We start from the raw sequence: 20,766 nt of genomic DNA on the forward strand, positions 1-20,766 counted from the left end.
CTATTAAAAATTAAAACCTCTTTTCTATATAATAAAATTTACTCCCTGCAATTATGCAGAGGGAGCAGTTATTTGCCTCCCATAGATTTTAATTAAAAGTTACAATAGGAAGGAAATAACGACGGCCATAAAATAACAGCAGCCTCTCCCCTAACGATGAGTTATTGGTGCCTCTGTCACTGAGGTGCCTCTCGAAGAGATACCCAATACCAGTGAGCGGTGCCAGGGCTGGCAGGTTCCAGGAGCTGGTGCTGGGGGTCCCTCTTCACCCACTGGGGGGTTTCCTGTGCCGGTAGGTGCCCAGATGGGTGCTCAGCCCAGCTCTGACCTGTTCGTGCTCTCATTCCTGTGCCCCGATTAAAGAAGGGGGCCCATCATGCCAGTGGCACCCACGGCTGCAGGGTGCTGGTGTCGGGGGTGTGGCTGTGCAGATCCTGGGGTGCAAACCACAGTTCTGGTCTGTCAGGGCTGCTCCCTATTTAATCCCCCAAGGCACATGGGTCCCTGCCGCCGCAGAGGCTGGATTCCTCCAGTGTTCCTGAGCTCTTCCCAGGGAAGCACGTTCCGGAGGAATGGGGCTGCGGAGGCTGCGTGTGCCTGGCCCGGATATTTCACAGAGCTCAGAGAGGGACGATCAAAGGTGGCTCCACGTTCACACTAAAAATAGCAGGTGCCTGGGACGGCGCGGGGGCTGCCGGCGGGAGCGCAGTGCCTCCGTCACCTGCAGACACCTGCTCGTGTGGAAAGGACTGCATCGGTGGGAAAGCTCATTCCATGTCTACAACAGCTCTTACAGAGTGCAAACCTCTGCCCCTGAGGACACCGTGGGCTCCTCCGAATCCAAACGTGGGTGTTTACAGGGCTGTTGCCCCTCACCTGTGCTGGGCCAGTATTCACAGTGGCCGGAGCAGGGTCACCTGCTAATTGAGCTGACGAGGCACAGGTGAGAGCCGAGGCTCTGCTATTACAGGGGCTGGTGCAGCTGCATTTGCCCTGTGTCAGCTTTTTGCTCTCCTGGAGTCTGGAGGAGCTGCTGTGCTACATCCCAGCGTCCCACAACCTGCATCAGCAGCATGTCGTGGGATTCAAGGTGAACAACCTGTAGCTGACCAGGGTCCTTGCACCCAGGCTATGGACTGGGGACCAGTCCTGCCTATGCTGGGTGTGGGCAGGGGGAGCGAAGCCTCACTCTGCTCCCCAGGGGCTGGTGCTGTTGTTCCTTTAACTGGTTATGGCTTCTGCTGCTGGTCTCCCCATTGCCTGCCCTGGCTCCTGGCTGTGAAGGCGCTAAACCCCCCCCCGATCTGGCTCTGAAACGTTTATGAAATCTTTATGGGCTTTTGAAAAGATTTTAATTCCCTGACAGTGCCACTTTCACTGGGAAAAAAAAATAAATTATGACTCAATGAGCAATTACAACTCAACAGCTGCTGAACGGCCACGGCAGCTGCTGGAGCAGCTTGGCACAGCTCGGCACCGTGGCCGAGGAGCCAGTGAGCCTTCCTGGAAAGTGATGCCAGGCCTGAGCCACCCCACATTGGCCTTCCCTGGCTGTGGGGCCCTGGCCCTGCAGCTGGAGACCACCTTCTCTTTGTTTAGAAATTTGTCTTCGGCTTCAGAGATACCTGCAGCAAACCGAAAAGTTCGAGGGTGACACATCTCTGTGGTCTTGGCCCAAACAATATATTGGGAAGAAGTGATGTGAAGGGCTGCCTTTGGGAGGGAGAAGCCAGAGTTCCCTTGAAGGAGAAGCAGTACATCCCTGCTCCCTCATGCTGGAATGTTAGGAGATGTGGGCCAGGCAAGAGGCCTCATCCCTGCACTTCCCGATCCCTGTGCCTGGAAAGGGAGTACACTCTCTTCCCTGCCCTGCAGTGGAGACAGGATGAGGCTGTAAGGGTTAAAGTAAATGAAAAAGTGTGAAGGAGCTGCAGCCCTGCCTCTGCTCCTTGGAGAAGAAGGCTACACCGTCATCATCAGGCTCCTGACAGCCAAGGTACTGCAAGGTTTGAAATCCATTAGAGTGCCTGTAATTATTTATAGAGAGGGAAAAAAAATCCTACATTGTAAAATTCAGATGGCACAGCAAACAAATGCACCAAGCTTTAGAGAAAGGGTTCTGAAAACTCAAAGTGATTTATGATGAACCAGGCTGAGGCTCAGTGGTGCCACACTGCTGCTCCTGGGAACCCGACCCTGGCTCCAGCAGCAGCAGGAAAAGGTGCTCCTGGTGTGGACGGGTGAGATCTGCTGCTTCTGGGCTACCTGCTCGTGTTCCAGGACCTACAGACCCTGAAGCATCTCAAACTGGGACTCCCTGCTCCTGGTTTCCACCTCCCTGGCAGCTGGAGTCCCTGGAGCCTCCTGAAGCTGTGGTCCTCCACGGGCCTTGGGGGTGCTGGGATCAGCACATGCTGTGCTCCCACTTCTGCAGCCTCCACCCTCTGCCAGCGACAGTGCAGGTCTGATCACATCTCTTCCTCTTGGCACCAATTCCACGTTTTAGTGGAGGCAAAGCAATGCAAGCAGGCAAGTGCTCTGGGAGATGGGAGCCCCTGGGCACCTGCTCTGGAAGAGAGGGCTCTTGGCCAGAGCAGTTCCCTCCCAGCTGGACTCCAAAGCTCAATTAGCAGTTTTGGGAAGTGCTTCGAGATCCTCTGCGAAGTGTCCTGGCGGAGGGCAAAATGTGATTATATAACGTGTCTAGACAGCGTATTCCTTGGGGCGGGCAGCAGGACGCTTTTATATCTCTTCTCCCGTGTCAGCATTGTGTGGCCCCGCTGAAAGGTTCTGGGAGATGCTAAAATATTAATACTGATGACAGCGACGGGCCAGCGCAGGCTTTTGCACTTGAAATTGTTGATCTTAGCACAAGGCAGGCGCATGGCAGCAGAGGAGCCTTTGCCTGGCGGCGCCTTGTGCTCCAGCTGCGACGACTGAGGAACAGAGAGCGGCTCCCTGCAGCCTTCCTCCCTCCGTCCCGCCCCCGGCTCCCGTTCACCCTCCTGGAGCAGCTGGGCTGCCTGGGCATGGCCAAGGCGTTATCCCACCCTGCTGGTCGCTGGGTCTGGGTCAGACCAGGGACTCTGCCATCGACGAAGCCCTGCAGCCCCCGCGGTGCCACCTCCCCGGTCCCCGCAGGGAGCTCCTGGAGAGCCGGGCTGTCTGCAGGTGCTCGGGGTGAGGGACTGGAGACCCTCGTCCTGGCAGGTCTGAGACCTGACCCGTCATTCTCCACGGTGCTGGTGACACTGGGAATCTCAGTACCCTGAAATCCAGGTGCCATTCCCACAGCCCCGCTTGTGTCACCCTCCTCTGCGTGCCCAGACACACACCTTGCCGACCCCCCAAATCCCCTGGAAAGAGCCTGGGGAGCCCCTGTGTCCCCACCGTCCCAGCCCGGGGCACCCGGGACCGCGGGGTGCGCGGCGAGAGGACCACCCCGGGCGCCGCTGCGGGATGCAGCTGCGGGATGCAGCACCGGGATGCGCCGCCGCCGTTCCCCCCTCCCACCCCGTGCGGGCGCGCGGCGCCGAGGGGGGGTTGGACCGCGGCGGCGCGCGCGCTGCCTTCATCCCCCCCTTTCCTCCTCCTCCTCTTCCTCCTTCTCCTCCTCCTCCTCCTCCTCCTCCGGGAACGCGCTCGCCCGGCCGGCAGCGAGAAGCCGGCGGGAGGATGCTGCAGACGGCGGCGGAGCCGGGCGGCTGGGCAGGTAGGGCGGGCGGGGGCGGCCGGGCTGCCGGTACCGGCGGGCCCGGGGCCGGGCTGCGGGCACGGAGTTGCAGCCGTAGCAAAGTTGCGGGAGCCGGGGGGACGCGCTGGAGGGACCCCGGTAGCCGGGAGCGGGGCCGGATGTTCGCCGGGGGCACGCGCCGCTCCCCGCGCTCCATCCCGGCGGCGCCCGGCAGCGGGAGCGGCTGCAACGGGCCGGGGGCGGCGGAACCCCGGCCCCGCTGACCTCCCCGGAGGGGCCAGGGCAGGAGGGAAACTTCTTCAGCGGAACTTTACCGAGGCCCCGGCTCAGCCCCTCTCCAGCGCGGGGCTGCGGTTCCCACGCCGAGAGGGACCCGCGTGGGTGTCAGTGACCCCGGCTCGTCCCCGGGGCACCTGTGGGGTACCCGGCGTGGGACCCCCACGGCTGTGTGCTGCGCTGGGGTCTGCGGCAGCACCTGGGCACGGGTGATGTTGGCCCAGATGCTGGGGTGTGTGTCAAGGCCAGGGCAGTGGTGGTGGGGTGGTCCCTGGGCCCCCCTGGGCCCTGCTGTGCTGGTCGGGGTGCACAGCACACCCTGTGTGTCCCCTGGCTTTGTCCACAAGGTGTCCAGAGCTGTGGGTGCCCATGCTGGGCTTGGGACATGGAGAGGTCTGTGTCGGGGATGGAGCAGAAGCTCTGGCTGCCTCCACGAGGACACTGCTCTTACGGAAAGGACCTTTACTGAGCTGTACAAAAGCGCTTTCTGTTGGCAACGTGGGCAGTGGGTGCTGTGTCTTGAGGCGGGGGCAGCGGGGGTTCCCTGGTCCAGGCACGTGGAGGCAGCAGCAGGGTCCTCACCCAGTGGATTGCCCGCTCTCCCCTGCCATTATCAATAGACTTTGCTGTTAACTCGGAGCAGCAGTGAGTTACGGTGGAGGCTTTTGAGGAGTTTGCATGGGGGTTGGCAGGGCTGGGGCTCTGCTCTGCCCCAGAGCAAACCCCACGGATCCCGGCACAGGGACGTGCCTGTGCCTGCCCTCGGCAGTGCCGCGGCAGGGCGGTGAGCGCCGATCCTGCTGGATGGGCGTGTGGGAAAACAACGTCTTGGCACAAGTGGCTGCAATTTGTTTTCAGAGCAAAGCTTGAAAGTGTTGCTTAAATAGAGGAGATGATTCTGTGTGAAGGTGGGGGTCTAGGGCCCGGCGCTGCACTCCTGGAGGCTCTAAGTGGCTTCCAGGTTGATCCACCAGTGTGGAGGGATGGCACCTTGCTGCTGGAGCTGCCCCTGCGAGGGCTGGACGTGTCTGTGGGTCACACACAGGCGGGGAGCAGTTTTGGGTGAAAATACGAGGAAGGAGCTGGCCCTGCACTGTTCAGCACTGCTCGTGCATCGGCTTCACCCCCCGCTTGTCTGGGGGGTCTGAGTGGGGAGCAGAGAGGTTTGTGTGAGCTGCTGTGTCTGCATGTGGGGCACAGCGCCTGAAAATAGCATCAATGGGCAGTGCCGCCGTGTGTGACAGCCCACGGATAAATGAGGCTCTGTCCCGGCTGCCAGCCTGACTGGGAGTTTCTGCAGCCAAAATGCCAGCCAAATCCACCACCACCGAGTTTTTTTTTCTTTAAGTGCCTGCAGGTGTTTTCCGATGGAGCATCCAGCCCAGCAGCCTCGCTGAGTGATGTTTGTCACTCAGCTGGAAGGGCTCCACGGGGTGGAGGAACTGCACCGGTCCCTCACTAGCTGCTGGTGTGATTCTGCCGACCAGAAACTCTCCTGCCATATGCAGAGTTCAGAGCGGGGTGATGATACCCTGTGCTGTGAGTTTCATGCTTGTTCTATAATCTGCCACGTGCATTGGAAAAAAGGCTGGTGTGACCCTGGATGTTGCTCCATCTGTGAAAGCACAGAGCCAGGCTCTGCGTTAGCAGGGCCATGACGTCACGCCAGGCTGTGACTTCCCACTGTGTGTCTTGTTCATGAGCATCCCTGAGCTCACATTGCGCTCAGCTGGGGCTCAGGAGTGGCTGCTCTCTCTGCCCCAGTGCTGTTTGGCTCTGATGGAGCAGTAGCATCTATATGGATAAAGCAGGAGCTTGGTTTAATGGTCCTGAAAATAAGAAATAGTTGTTGGGGCTGGTGGCTCGCTGGCCTCGGGGCCTCATCCCTGTTGCTGGACCATGCAGGGCCACATGTCCTGGCTGTGGTAGGAGAGGTTTGGGGACCTGGCTGCTTGGGCGAGGAGGTGCCATCCTGCTGGAGCATGTGCTACCGGTGGGCCCAGAGCAGCCATCCCATCCCATCCCATCCCTCCCCTCAGTGTTGTTTATGCAGGGCTGGTGCTCTCTCTGCCTGGCATTCCTGGCTGTCCTGGGACCAAGATCCTGTCAATGTGTCAATGGGGACATGGAGAGGGATGGGGCAGAGCTGCCCCAGTCCATCCCACCTGCACCTTCCTGCCATTCATCCCCGTGGGCTGGCAGGGATGAGTGGAGCCTGGCAGGGCAGCACCAGCAGCTTGCCTGGCTGTGGCCATCCGCAGCCATTCCAACCCAAAAATACTCCTAGAGCATTGCCCCAGCATCCTCAGACATTGGCTGGTGGATGGTGAAGGAACCCTGGTCTTGGGGCTGTTATTTGCTGTATTTCTGGAGATCTTCATCTTGTTTGGCTTTTATCTGGTGTTTCTGGGGAGATCAATGTATTTCTACAAGTGCATAACACAAGTCTGCTATTGACTGAACAAGGACCTTCGCACGGATGCTCCCAATCCAGCACTGGACATGTCAGTCACGTTGCTTTACAGTGGTAAATTTCCAGGACTGGAAGAAAACCTGTCCTGGAAGCACAGGGCAGTTCCCAAAGTGTGCTGGACTTACACACTGCAGGAACAGAGATTTGCTCTCTGAGCCCTGTAGCCCATCCAGCTGCTTCTGTTCCTCAGCTCGATCAGGGCTGGAGTTTGAATTTTCCAAAGCCAGATCCCTCGGTTCTGCAGCCCTTTAATCATTTCTAGGGAAAATAAAAATGCAAAAATGTGCACCCGGAGCAGAATAATGAAGTCCATGAGGGTCTATTTGTCAATTTAGCAACAATATTGTGATGTACAAAGGCTGTTTCTTAGTCTGATGTTCTGAGATTGCCTCCAAAATAGTGCCATAATTTCTGTGTCAGGAAGCCCCTGTCAGGAATTATGTCTGTGCTCTCAAGGAAACCCAGGCTGCGGCTGCACTGTAACAACTGCTCCGTTTCTGTAAGAACCACAACAGTTTATTTGCCAGTCGTCAAAGGGAACCTGCGGATTTAAGGAGCCATGAGCTGCTCTGTGGGCACGGGATGCCCTAGGTCCTGTGGGAGCTCACCTGGTGCTCCCCTGAATGCAGGGGTTGGTCTTTCGAAGGCATTACGGTGTTTGTCCGTGGGCACTCTGCTGTTGTGCCCAGCCTGGCCATGGTGGCAGGGCCAGGTGGGCACTGTCACCCCTAGACCATGGCAGGGGGGCTGGCACAGGCACCCCGGGGCTGTGGGTACTAGGGGGGGTGTGGGGCAGAGCAGGTGCCCCTCCCAAGCACCCCTGACTTCACAGGGTCTGAAGGCATGGATGGTCCCCTGCTGTCAGAGAGCCCTTTATGGTTATTTTTTTATAAAACCTACCACTTTCCCCCGTGCAATGTAAATAACCTTTTCCCCAGAATGACTTCCCAGCAGAGTGCCAAGGCTTGGGGCTGCAGGGCCCTGGGGGTGTGAGCCCAGGCTGAGTCCCAGCTCTGGTGAGGGCTCTGAGCCCTTGATGCCAATCAGATCTGTGCCACTTTGAAATGGGAACATTCCTGAGTCGTGATTTTCCCTGGCCTAATTATGGAAATTTTTTAATTAGCTGATAAGAAAGATCACTGGAAAATTGTAAAGGAAACATTTTGAGGTGAAGCCCTAATCTGTGTCTGCCTGGCGTCAGCAGCTGCTTGGTCAGGCAGCAGTGGCCGAGTTCAGGGTGCTGTGGGGGCTGGGCAATCCTGCTGCTTCCCAGAGGTGCTGGGTTCCTTTGGCCAGGTTTGATCCTGGTAGATTTGTGCCAGCTCTACCCACTCCTCTGCCTCATGCCTACCAGGCAGGGGATGAGCTGGGGCTTTTAGGGGCGATCCGGGCTTATGCCACTGGCTGTGCCTGGTGCTTTGTCTCCAGTTTGGGTATTTCAGCCTCTGACATCTGGCCACTGGCTCTTGCTCTGCATCAGGGGGATGAAGAAGCTGGTGAATGCAGGATGGGTTTTGCCTGTGTAAGATCAGAGATGGCCTCTCATCTTCCTGTCACCTCCCAGTTCTGCTGACTTGGAACTGGGAGAATTCTGCAGCCGCTGCCCTGGAAGCAGCAGGTCACATCTTTGTAAAACCATGTGGCAAAGGGCCAGGAGCTTTTTAGGAGTATTTTTCCCTTTATCTGTTGGAGCAGGAGAGATGTGGGACCCGTGACCTGGCCCTTGCAGGTGCCACAGCAATGCTGCCCCGGATGCTCCCTGGACCCCACTGAGACCAGGACCAGTGTGGCAGAGATGCCAGTGGTCGCCAGTGGTGGTGACTGGAAACCAGCAGAGTGGAACCCCATCCTGGTTTTTGTGGATGCGGGTAATGCCTGGCACGTTTTTGGGGGTTGGTTTTTTTTTCCCCTGAACTTTTCCTCTTGCTGCATCTGATTTTCTCCCCTCTCCCTCCCCAGCCACGTGCCCGTGGGACGTGGTGTCGCCGCTGTTTGTCTTGGTCGGGAGCGTCGCTGCTTTGCATTCGTTTGAAGGGCTGAAGGCACAGAGCCCGTCTGTGTGTGAGGCTGGAGACTCTTCAGAGGAGCTTGAAATGCTTGTAGGAAAAAAAAAAACATAAAAAGCCCAAACAAGGGAAGCTTGTTACCCAGCTGGCGGGAGACTGGGAGTAGCACAGGGAGGCTGCTGGCTGGGCTGGGGGGTGAGAGCTGAGGCCTGGCTGTGGGTCCCCCCCAGAGCAGGTCTCCCCACCTCAGAGCCCTCCCGCCCAGCGCTGGGTGCGCTTCGTCACACGCAAGGCCAGAGCCTATAAATATCCCAACTCCAAATTTTCAAGAAGTATTAGGAACTCTCCAGGCTTATTTTTGAGGGCTGTTACGAAAGGGCTTTAGCGGATTAAAGCTCTCCCAGATTAATCTGTGCTCAGGAAGGCGGAGGGTGTGGGAAGGGCAGCAGTGGCACCCTGGGTTTGTGGTGCAGGGGGTTCACTGGGGCTGCTGGGCTCCCCACTCCCCATCCCACCAGGGTGTGGGGCAGCAGAAGTGGTCATCTTTGGGGCCACAACTGGGGGGGCAGGGAGGGACACTTCCACAGTGCCGTGTTCCCAGTCCCTCAGCTGGCATCCGTAGGGCTTCAGGTTTGCACAGTTCAATGTCAAATTTCTGTCCTCTCTGGTTTCCAGGGGAGGTAATTAGCCAACAGGTGTAATAGCAATTTAGTAAGTGTGTCAAATTAGCGAGCCAGTAGTGGCGTGGAGCACGCTGTGCCTTTGGAGGAGCCTTCCAAGGACTGGGGATATGTCAAAGAGGAGCACAGCCTTGTCCAGGCTGGGATCTGTCTGTCCATCCTGGGGCTGTGCAGGAGCTCACTCCTGGCCAGGAGCTGCTGCAGAGCTCGGGGAGGGACCTGGACGGGTGTTCACATCTGTGCTCTGTTACCATTGGAAGGCACAAGGCGTGGCTGGAAGCTCAGGGCAGGATGAGTGCCGACTGATGCCGACTTAGGCAGAGGATGATTCGAAGGGATTTACAGACACCCGACAGCCTCCTGCACCTTCGGGTGTTGGCCTGCTGCCGGCACTGCTGCAGTGCCAGTGCTGCTCCCACAGGCACAGGGAAGTGCCAGGGTGGGCTCTGGCAGCAGAAAATTAGCTCCAGCACTTGCTGGGGCTTGGCTTCTGCTTGGCACTGGGAAAGCTTTTCAGTTTGTCCTTGGGAACATTTCTCCTCCTAAGGACTCGGGCAAACCCTCTCTGGCGAGGGCACGGTCATGTGTGACAGTGAGATGCTGGTGGGTGGCAGGATCCTCCCTGAGTGCCCCTCGGGCAGCCTCCCACTGCCCACTCACCCCTGACTGGCCAGGGAGCTTTTCCTTCTCCTGCCAGTGGTGGAGACCGTGACCTGTCTGTGGCCCCAGCCAAGGGACCTCTGGCTGTGGAGTGACAGATAATACAGGCAGGGCAGGATGCAGGACCCTTGGAGGGTCAGGACTGGTGTGATGTCGCGGTCCCGAGCAGGGTCCCTGCTTGGTGTGTCACCCCATGGGGACAGTGACGGGAAGAGGCGCTGGTTGGTGGTGGAGTGCCAGCTGCATCATGGATAAACAGCCTCCCCTTTGAATCCTAATTAGCACCCGGCTCATGAAGCCTATTTGGCTGTTGATGGAACGAAGCATGGCTGGTCTCGGGGGGCTCACACAGGTGGGGGTGACGGGGCTGCAGGAAAGTGGTCACTGGTCCTGGAGGGCCAGAGAGGGTCATGTGTGGGGCAAGACAGTGGCTGTGCTGACATGGAGACTCTGCCCCAGCATGGGGACTCTCATGAGGGCAGGGCAGGCAGGGTCACAAAGACGCCTCTGTGGAGGATTTGGCCTCTCCCTGCCTGCCCTGGCCCCAGCAGCACTTTGATGGGTGTAAATCAGTAACGGAGAGCAGGAAACCCTGCAGAACCCAGACTCAGTGGTGGTGGGGGTCTCACTGGCTACACCCGGAGCCCTCCACCCATTGCCAATGCAAGTGCCAAAAATCCTGCCTTTCTTCACCTGCTGACAAGGCACTGGAAAAGAGTAGATTCTTTAAAACATAAAACAAATAAAATTAGGTCTTCTGGTAAGGGATTAAATTGGGGCCCTCAGCTGTATTTATAGAAGGTTCAAAAGTAAATCTGTTCCCAGACTGAATAAATATTTTGCTCAGGCAGGCACGATCTTCAGTTCATCTGTCTTGGAAAGACTTGAGTGAGAGGGGAATTGATTTTCTCCAGCCTGAACAAGGCAAGCGCCTCTCAGACCCAGATAGAGAGTGAAGTCCCATTATCAGCCGAAATGGGGAAGCAGCTGGGAAATCATTAAAGAGAAAGCAAAGACAAAGCTGCTTTAGGGAGGTGGTGGTTCCCTGTCCCCTCGTGGTGGCTGGGGCTGCCACCCCTGTAGCTGCTTTGGGGCCATGTCACTCTGGCCCCATGGGAGGGTTTGGTGACACTGAGTAACCGTCTGACAGCATTGGCACTTGCTTCCCATGGTAGACAGGAGTGGCTGGCACTGGTTTCAATGGTCCCACTGGTTGTGCTGGTTGCACAGATGCAGGGACAAGGGATGTGACCTGGGGGACCTTGGGGTGGCTCAGCTGGGATGGAGGGGGATCTGTGAAGGTGCAGTGGCAGTGCCAAGGATGTGGCAGTCTCTGCTCCTGCACGGATCACCTGGAGGTGCAGACGCGCCACTGGCCAGGTTGGCACTGCCAGACACAGAGCCACTCAGGGCTGGACCTGCTCTCTCATGCTGGGTTTCTGCACTCAGACGGTTGCTGTGCTGTGGCTGCCCTGTCTGTAAGGATGAGAAGAAGCTGATGACATGTCCCTGTCACTGTCCCCAGCCCGTGGGATGCAGCCGTTCGTGTGGTCTTTGGGCTGCTGCAGGTGGCCTGGGCAGAGGTCCCCCCAGCAGCATTCACCACAGCGTTGGCTGTTTCGCAGCGCAGTTCCAGCTCAAAGAGCTTGTTAATTCAAGCCGGCACCTGGTGTTTGCAGACATCAGTTACGGCCAAGACAAGAGCTCAGTGCTTTGCTCTTGACAAAGGCGGCTGCCGGGTCAGCGCCAGCGCAGCTCGAACTGCGCAGCCAGGGCTGCCCGGCTCCCCACGGCTGCAGCGCTCCCCTTGCCTTTCCCCAGGTCAGAAAGGAAACAATACAGGGAGAATGAAGAACAAGCCAAAGCCCTTGGCAGCATTTTCCAGCTTCTTCTCCCTGTTTTCCGTGGCAGAACCACATCAAAAAGCTGCTTGTGTGCAGAAGGTCCCCAGCCCCAGGTGGGTGCCCAGTGCTGGGACGCCGTGGGGGGAGCGGTGGCGGTGCCAGGCGAGTGTTTGCTGTGCAAGCTCTGTCCGCCCCGTGCTAAAAAAAGCCACAAAATGAGCAAAATTATGCGCTGAGTCACTAATCGTTCACCCGCTGCTTTAGTCACCAGTGTTCCCACACCGGGGGACGTTTGCTGAGGGGGCACAAACCGAACTGTCATTGTGTTAAATGGATGTGGCCGAAAGCAGCAAAGAGCTGCTGCTGCACGCGCGGCTTCTGACACCAGGCAGGCCATTGGGCTCCACGGCCACCGGAGCTGCTCAATTACTGACAACTCCGTGATGAATCCATTGATTAATTGTGGCCGTGTGCTGCGGCGCCGCGGAGGTGGTGGCAGTGGAGCAGCTGCTGCCCATGTCTCATGACTGGTCTCTCACTGTCCTGGTCTCTGTCCTCCCATGGGCATCGCAGCTCCTGCAGAGGGACATGAGCCACTGTTCCACAGGTGCTGGTGTGGGGGAGCACCCTCTGCTCGTAGGGTGGTGGGGCTGAACTGCAGTGTCAGCATCCTGTCTGCCGGTGCCCCCCAGCTCCCCCCACCTGACAGGAGGCTGTTTTAACCGAGTAACCCGCCATGCCGGAGCCAAGCGCATGTGAAAGGGCCTGTCTCAGTGCAGGGAAGAGCCATAAAGGGCCTATTTATGGAGCTGGCTCCTCGCAATGTTTTCAGACACAGCCCTCGCATGTTTTCATAACAGCAACGCCTCCACCTCTCGCCAGCTGCCAGCAGAGCTGAGGCTCTCGCTGCTGTCCCCCGCACACCCCGGGGAGCCGGGAGCCCCGGGTGATGGGCTGGCGCCTGCAGGGCTCACCGTCGGGATCCCGGCCCCAGCACACGCCCCGAGGCAGCCCGCGGGGCTGTTCCTTGGCTGCCTCCCCCGTCCCGGCTGGGAGCTGGCACTGTGCCCACGCAGGGACACGCTCGGACCCTTGGCATGGATGGGCTGCCTTGTCTGGCAGGAGATGGACCTGCCAGCAGCCCCTCCACCTGGTCCACCTTGCCGCCGTGTTTCCCATCACCTGGAATTTGCTGGTGGGCAGCGCTGAGCACAGGGCAGCGTCCGGTGCCCAGGTGGAGGAGCAGCAGCTACCAGGCTTCAGCCTGGGAATACCCTGTGGAGGGACCAGCCTCTGCTCTGGTCATGGCTCTGTGCTGCTCATCAGCCCTGTGCAGGGTCAATGTGAACTGCCTCCTCTGTGCCAGGCACCCTTTGGTGACAGTGTGGCAGCCCCTGCAGTGACAGCAGCAGCGATGGCAGTGTCACACATGTGTGGGAGGCAGGTGAGCACAGAGCAGGGAGATCTCTCCTGCTCAGCGCCGATGCGCGGGAGGAAGCAGGCGTGGGGCTGTCTCCTTGGCAGGGAGACAAGTAACTTCTCATGAGTCCATTTAGGAATTCCTTTCAAACAGGAATGCTGACCCACCCGAGCTCATTAAATAACATTAATGGTGCTGCCCAAATAAATAGTCCAGCTGCCACCTGCGCCACCAGCCAGTACTCACTGCCCTCTGCCCTTCTGGGAGCAGAGGTTTTCCGGTTTAATTGGGTACACGTGCTTCTCTCCTGACACTGATGACCTCCAGTACGGCAGAGGATTCTCAATGCTGCGGTGACTGGGTTCCTGCAGCTTCATTCCAGCACTGCAGGAGCAGAGCAGTGAGTCCAGGGGCTGGCAGGACCTAGGAGCTGGGAGAGGAGCAGGGACACCAAACCACAGTTTGGTGGGTGGACGAGGGGGGGACGAATCCTGGCCATGCTTGTCACTGAACTGATTAAACCCAAGCTCTGAAACTCTTCTTCTGTCCTCCATCCGGTGAGCAATGTGCATTACTCTGTATCCAGGAGACACTGAGGGATGTGGGCAATTCATTATTGTCTGTCCTGTTTAGTTTCCTTGCCTGTCAGTGCTGGTGTCCTGGTGTTCACAGACAACTCAGAGTTTCAAGGTGTGAGCTGATGCTGCAGCCAGTGCTCCTGCAGCGTAGTTCTGACAGGACCCTCACACTCCCATCACTTTGGGGACCCCAAGGGGCTTGGGGATTCACCACCACCAACAAGCTCAAGGCTTTAGGGGCTTGACTTGAGAGCTGCCACTGTCAGCAGGGACCCCAGGTGCTGGGAGTGCAGCATCGTGCAGGGGAGCTCTGACCCCCGACCGGGGAGGATGCAGAAGTGAGGGATGGTTTTGGATGCCAGTTTCTGGCTCCTCTCCTCCCTGTGGCTCTGGTGCCATCGTGCTGTCCCTCCTCAGACCCGTCTTTTCCACTGGCACTGTCAGCTCAACCCCCTGAGGGGGGACACACGGCTGGTGGGACCCCCAGGCTGTGTCTCCCAAGCCCCAGGGCAGCAGCATCAGGTCCTGCTGGGTGCTCGTCTCAGATCCTGGTGACTAATTGCTCTGCAAAGAGCATTTCTCACAAGTTTCTTTCATAAGAAATGGTAACAAGGCTTTGATTTTGCTCTCCTTTTCCTTTCTTCCTGTCTTTTTTTTCTCCCTTCCTACCCCAAATGCAGAAGCCTCTTTGATCGTGGGGGTTCAGGCTCCATAACAAGCATCTCTGTTTGTGTCGGGGGGTTGTCAGCGTGGTAACATGACAGCATGTCTCCTTGTCGCCTCACACACAATGAATTATTCCTTCCACTCTTTCTTTGTAATATCTCTGGGACAAATTACTGCTCCCAGATGGGCTTGTCACCCAGCAAAGCACCCTTAACCTCTGGGATGATCCCTGTCCAGCATGGAGCTCCGGCCACTGCGCCTCACCCAAGGCTGCAGCAAAGTGTTGGAGCAGGGAATTGTCAGCCTGGCTTGAAAGCAAATTGCTTTGCCAATTTATTTTCTTCCTTGTGTATGAACATATTTTTCTTAAAGGGATGCTGTCACATTAAATATGGAGCTGCCAACTGCAGGCATTAAAAAATCATGGGTCGTCCCATTTTCCTTCCTCCCACTCTAAATTCTGAGAAAACAATAAATTCGGGGTTCTTTTTACTTGTCATGTGCCTTACAGCTCAAAACGCTTTTTCAAACTCTTCCCAGCAGCCAGGAGGTTTGGGAGCTTTAGTACCGTGACAAGAACCGTGGATCTGGGGCAGACTGGGGGGGCAGTGGGGCGGCCCCTCGGCCACGTCATTGGGGTGTCCAGCTGGCCCTGGTCCCATATTCCCAGAGCTCTGGGCTGAGAGCAGCCCTGGAGCAGTCCCAGGACAGTGCTTGGGAGCCTTCCCTCCCACCACAGCTGATGGGACTGAGCCATGTGCTGGTAAGGAAATCTTCCCCAAATCTGTCCTTGAAGGGTGATCACTGTCATCAAGCTGCCTGAACTCTGTGTCACTCTGTCATATCTGCTGTGATGGATGCAGAAAATACCTTCCAGTCTTTAACTTTCCAAGCTCTTTTTTAGGGCAGGTAATGAAAGTAGTTTTGTCATACTTTGATAAAGTGTGTTTCCATGCACTGAGCACGTCGTGGAGCTGGGGAAGGAAATCGGGCATTTGTCAGACTGAACAACTTCGTGACAGTTTCTGGAACATGTTTCTGAGGGATGTGGGATGGGATCGTGTCTGATCTGGTGTCAGGTATCAGAAATCCCTCATATCCGAGAGATCTGATTGAAAACAAGTTCCATCTGGGGCTGGGTCGTGCTTACCCTTCTCTCTGCTGCAGTGAATCTGCCTCACACAGCTGCAAGTGGGGATAAGTCTCTTGCTACTCTTAAATTTTAAAGGAAAATCTCTTTCAAAGCTGTGCTGTGCTGGCAGCCTCTTGGCTCAGCAGAGCTCAGCTGCTCCCTGGCCCCACTGCATGGGCTCCAGAGCCTCCCCCAGCAGATCGGGTGTTTGATAACGTTTATTTTAATAAAGCTCTGGTCCTGTTTTGATGGACAGATCCAAAGCACTACATGGATTTAAACAGATCCCGTTGCAAATATCTCTATCCGATACCCCTGCCATGACCGGACTGCAAATGTCACTTGCTTAGCACTATCAAATATTTAATTTACGTTGTAATACAGGAGCCTGTGAGAGCTCCAGCTTAAATTGGAGGTCTCCTGTGAGCCAGCAGCTCTCCACAAGCTCACTTAAAGGCCAGTTTCTACCCCGAAAAGGTCCTGATCCAGATGCAGAAGTGAGGGGAGCTGGGAGGGAAGACTCTGCCCACCTCTGCTGTGGGTCTTGCTGGGATCCCACTCATCACTGTAAGTGCTCGTGGTGGGTGTCCCCACCTTTGCCCTCCAGGGAACACGTGGGTGGGGGAATGTGACCGCTGCTGCCGCCACCGCAGTGCTCATGGCGATGCTTGTGGCCTCACACCTTCAGTGGCACCACTGCTAGCCCAGCTGTCGGTGTCTGTGGTGGGGGTGGCAGCTCCCCAGGAGTTGGCCTCGATCTCATTCTGGATCCTGCACTTGTGGAAAATCATCTTCTCTGGGAACTTCCCCATGGCAGCTTCAGCAAGCCGTGAGGGAGGCACGAGGTGCTGCCGGGGCTCGGAGCCTCCCCGTGCTTCACCCAGTTCTCTGTATTTTATTTCCCGAGAGAACTTAGTGTCTCTGTGAGACATGGCTCTGTGCTGGCCACAAGAATCCTGAAGGATGCTGTGATCTTGCCAGCCCTGTGCCAGGTTCTCCTCCGCTGGCAGCACGCGGAGTGGCTGGGGGAGCAGCATCTGATCAGGGTGATGAATCATGGAGCCTCCATCCTTCCTCTCCCACTGCTCCTGCACTGTGCTCACACCTACAGCCGAACCCCAGGATGGAATGCCACACTCCCTACCTCTGTTTGCTTTGCTGTTTTCTCTGCTGGTGTGAGAGCTGGTGGCATTGTCCAGGTTTTGCTTCCCAGAGAGGATGGGCACTTTCCCTGCCCCGCTGCAGAGGAGCAACCTTGTTCCCTCCACGGCATCTCCTTCATCTGGGTTTCAGCTGTCCTCACTGCCCGGGAACAGGGCTGGGATCTGCTGATTCAGGGGACACTCAGCCCTGCGGCGTTAATGATCTTGATGTGCAAAGGAGAGGACAGACGCAGTGGCACTGTGCTCTGTGCGATGCTCCCTGCCCTCCCGGGATGCTGCACAATGTCCCGCTGCCCTTCAGCGCGTGGGAGCAGCGCTGGGGGGAACCCTGGGGAGCATCTGAAGGTAAGAGCCAACTGGGACATTTGGGGTGTGGGTCATCTGAGTCTCCTGTGTGCCCTGGTCCCTGTGCCAGGAGCCAGCCTGCAGCCTGGAGCCTTGGGGGAGAGATGGCTCCCACTGATCCTTGCTCTGACATCGGATGGTTTATGGACTTATCCTAAAATGTGCCTTGCTCCAGCTCTGGGCCCAACCTTCGAGGCGCCCTGGGAAGCTGCCCCATTCCCCTGTCTCCCCCATCACCGAGAGCTGCTGTCAGGTGCATCCTCCTGCTCTTGGCTCAAGCTGGCTCCTCCAGTGCCACCTCCTGCCAGCTGGCGCCCACTGCCCCAGCGTGACGCTCCAGGCTCTTTGGGAACTTGCTGAGCCTCAGGCACCAGCTCGGACGTGCCCGGCTCTCGTCCGGAGGCTGCTGATGAGGGCTGATTTAGTGGCAATCGAACCGCATTTGAAGTGCTTCTTGAAATATGAGACAAGTGTCGGGAACTCTCCGGGCGTAGGGGCGGCTGCGGTGCCCTGACGGCTGTGGCACACAGGCAGGAGCCGGCTCGGCTCAGCAGTGCCAAGGGCAGGGCTCGGTGCTCCCTTCACAGGCACCAGGTAGGAGCCTCCCGCGCCGGGCTGGGGCACCAGGTGCTGCCTCTTGAGCGTCGTTGTGTCCTGAGCCCAAATGAGTGGGTGGGCTAGAAATCGCCTCTGCCAGCAGACAGGAGTCTGTGCGGAGGTAGGATGGGTGGAGCTGCCCCCCTGGGGGGTCTGGGGCTCCCCAGGGGCTCTGGAGGGGGGGCACAGCCAGGGTCCCTGGTGCAAACACCCAGGGCAATCATGGGGTCACGGAGCTGCTCAATGGTGCAAACCTGAGGTGGTGGGACCATGAAATCGGTCCTTACTTGGGGGGATTGAGGGAATTTTGTGACAGTTGTTGGTGGCCGCTTTCACACCAATTTTTCTACTTCCACTGCTTTTATTTACTGTTGTGTGCGCTCAGCTGGGAACGAGGAAGGTGGATTCAATGGTGCAGAATCGTGTGAACTCGAATCAGATTTTTTTTTTTTCAGATTTCTTGCTCTCTTAGCAAGTTCATGCAGACTTTCTCTTCGGGTGGTGTTTTCCCTGCTCCTACATTGCTGAATGGACTGATCTCCTGATCAGCTGTTGTGATATCCCCTCAGCTCCGTGGCGAAGGCAGTTTGACTCAGAGGGAGGTTCTGGTCCCATGTGTTGGCTTCACTGAGTTCAGGCCCAACAAAAGTCCCATGGGACACAAACTGGTGCTGATGGCAGGAGGGAGCCTGAGGGTCCCTACGGGGGGGGGCGTCACCGGAGTGGTGTCACTTAACCTTCACTGTGTTTTAGTTTCCCTCCTGTCAAAGGTAACAGTCCCCCAGAAAGATCCTCAGTGCTTTGCTGAAAAGGGGAAATCTGCCCCAAAGTAATCATCAGTCAGGACACCTCCGGCACATGTGCCATGACCTGTCCCGTGACCCATCCCAGCCACGAGTGACCCGGTTTGTGGCCCTGACACCTGAGAAGCAGAACAGGCGCAGCAGAAATTAAGTGAATGAGACAACAAGCGTGCGTGTAATTAGGACAGACCTTCAAACGCTGCCCCGGGAGCCGGGACAGAAGTCACTGGCTAATCAGAGCAACAGCAGCGCCTGTTTTAAAGACGAGGCAGACTTTAAGGATACTTTGTCCACATAATGTTCCAATTTTAGCTCTGCGTCCCGGGATGTGATTGCATTAAAAATACCCGGGGAGGGGGAGGATGCCAAGGGCACCCAGCGACCTGCCTCCTCTGGCGTGTCCCCACCAGTGCGCCGTTCCCGCTGCGTTCCGAAGCCCTGTCTCACATTCCTGGCGCTGATCATCATCCAGATCTGCTTTCCGGCTGTTCTGCTAATGGTTATCCTGGGAAAGGCCTCCGGCTCCGTTAACAGCTCGTGGGAAGACCTCCCGCTCCTTTTGCCTAAACAGGACTATTGATGGAGACACTCGTGGCCACCTCCGGGGTGCGGGAAGGCGCAGGATGGGACCGAGACCCGCCGAGGACTGGGGTGCTCACCCCAAGGGTGGGTGGGTGGCAGCGCACCCCCGCTCCGCGAGGGGGTGACCCGCTGTCTCCTGTCGCCGGTGTCCCCGGTCCCCGCCGTGCCCGGTCCCGGCTCCCGCCGCCGCGGGACCCACGCGGGAGCGGAGCGGCGGCGCCACCGCGGGGCCACGGCCGGGGCTGCAGCGCCCCGAGACCCCCCGACCCCGCCGGTCGGCCCGAGGACCGACTGGGTCCCTCTCCTGATGGGTGGATGAGGAGCCCCACCCCGAACCCACCCACGCCGGCACGACACAGCAGCTTTTGGGCTGCCTGAGCCAAAGCCCCCGGTCTGGTCCCTGCTCCACTCCCATGGAGTACACAGGTGGCTGAGCCCTGCACGGTCCCCCTGCAGCCCTGCCCGAGGATGCCAGGGACGGCTCTGCAGGGCACCCTTGGGTCCCGCCTGGCCACCCACAGACACCCTGGCCCCTGCTTTGGCCCCTGGGGTGTCTCGGCACAGCGTGCCTGTGGGTATTTGTAACCAGCAGCTGCCAGCTCCAAGGTGGTAACTGGATCACGGGGCTCGGGTGACTTTCGCACCTCTGAGGCTGTTCTGGATGTCTCACCAGCTCCCAGCTCTGGGTTGGGCAGCAGGGACAGTGTCCCTGCAAGGCAAAGGTCACTGGAGGGCTGTCCTCAGCCCCTCCCTGGGCAGATTTTCCCTGTGGTGTCCCTGTATGGGTCTGGGGCTTCAGCTTCCCACACAAGGTGGTCCACCGAGCCCCACGTTCAGGACGGGCACCTACTGGTGGCCGGCAGTCCTGGTGCCAGTCGTCCTCCTGCCATGGTGGGGATGGGCTGTGGAATCCCCGCACCGCACACGAGTCCTGCCAGCTGAGTCTCTTGCCTGCAGAGAGTTGGTTCCATCCCAACTCTGCCTTGGGCCAACCTACGGTGCTGTCCGGGAGTGAACAGAAACTTGAACTGACACAAGGAGTGTCTTCTGGAGCTGGAAACTTGGAAGAAGTGGGTTATTCCCTTCTGGGAATGCTGCTGCTCATGTCATCTTGCCCAAACGCTGTTGCTCTTGCTCAGGGATGCCCCCTGGATCCAGACACCCCAGAGGCGTGGGACCTGTGCTGGGCTCTCCAGCCTCACATGGCACCCTGTTCCTGTCCCTCTGTCCTCATGGCGGGTCTGTCCTTCCTCCCGCAGGCATGAAGCGACCCCTGAGCCCATCCCACAGCCCCGAGAGCGCGGTGCGGCTGGCAGAGGTGGCCAGCTGCCCCCCCAGCCAGCCCGAGCAGCGCATGAAGCGGGAGAAGAAGCACCAGTCGTTCACACTCTGCGAGGTCTGCAACATCCAGCTCAACTCGGCCGCGCAGGCTCAGATCCACTACAACGGCAAGTCCCACCAGAAGCGCCTCAAGCAGCTCAACAAGGGGAAGATGCCAGCAGCCCAAGGTAGGAGCCCACCCAGCAGGTCGAGCTTGCCCAAAGGCTGCCCTTGCTCTGGCACGGCTGCTCCGCTGGGCTCATGGAAAGTTCAGGAACGCTGTGTTCTGTCCTTGGCATCTCACTTGCTGGTCTGCCTGAGAACTGCAGGGCTTCCCCCAACTGTCACTGCCAGCCCTGAGGTGGTTTTGGGGCCCGAGAGCCCATGCTGTGGCACTAGAGGGATGGACACATGTGGGTCTGTCCATGTGTAAGTGTGGCTGCTGCTGCTCTGTGTCTTTGTGAGCGTATTTTTGGGTTCTGTAGAAGGTTTGTGCAGCGGGGACGAGCGTGTCCAAGGGTGGAGTG

The 20,766-nt window shown here is 57.9% G+C and overlaps 1 protein-coding gene across 2 annotated transcripts in view; it reads left to right on the forward strand.

Moving 5' to 3' along the window:
* Positions 1-3,617: 3,617 nt before the first annotated feature.
* ZNF385C (zinc finger protein 385C) overlaps positions 3,618-20,766 on the forward strand; it is a 56,148-nt gene continuing 38,999 nt past the window's right edge. Inside the window, exons 1-2 of one of the 2 annotated variants that reach the window (XM_039380354.1) lie at positions 3,618-3,712; positions 20,179-20,427. In XM_039380354.1, coding sequence (XP_039236288.1) covers positions 3,676-3,712; positions 20,179-20,427 — 286 coding nt within the window. In that variant the 5' untranslated portion in view covers positions 3,618-3,675. The remainder of the gene's footprint in view (positions 3,713-20,178; positions 20,428-20,766) is intronic. The other variant, XM_039380353.1, reaches the window with a different exon arrangement.

Source organism: Pipra filicauda, unplaced genomic scaffold (genome assembly GCF_003945595.2).
Source record: "Pipra filicauda isolate LSUMZ 115617 unplaced genomic scaffold, ASM394559v2 scaffold193_size2426894_pilon, whole genome shotgun sequence".
NCBI classification, from domain to species: Eukaryota; Metazoa; Chordata; class Aves; order Passeriformes; family Pipridae; genus Pipra; species Pipra filicauda.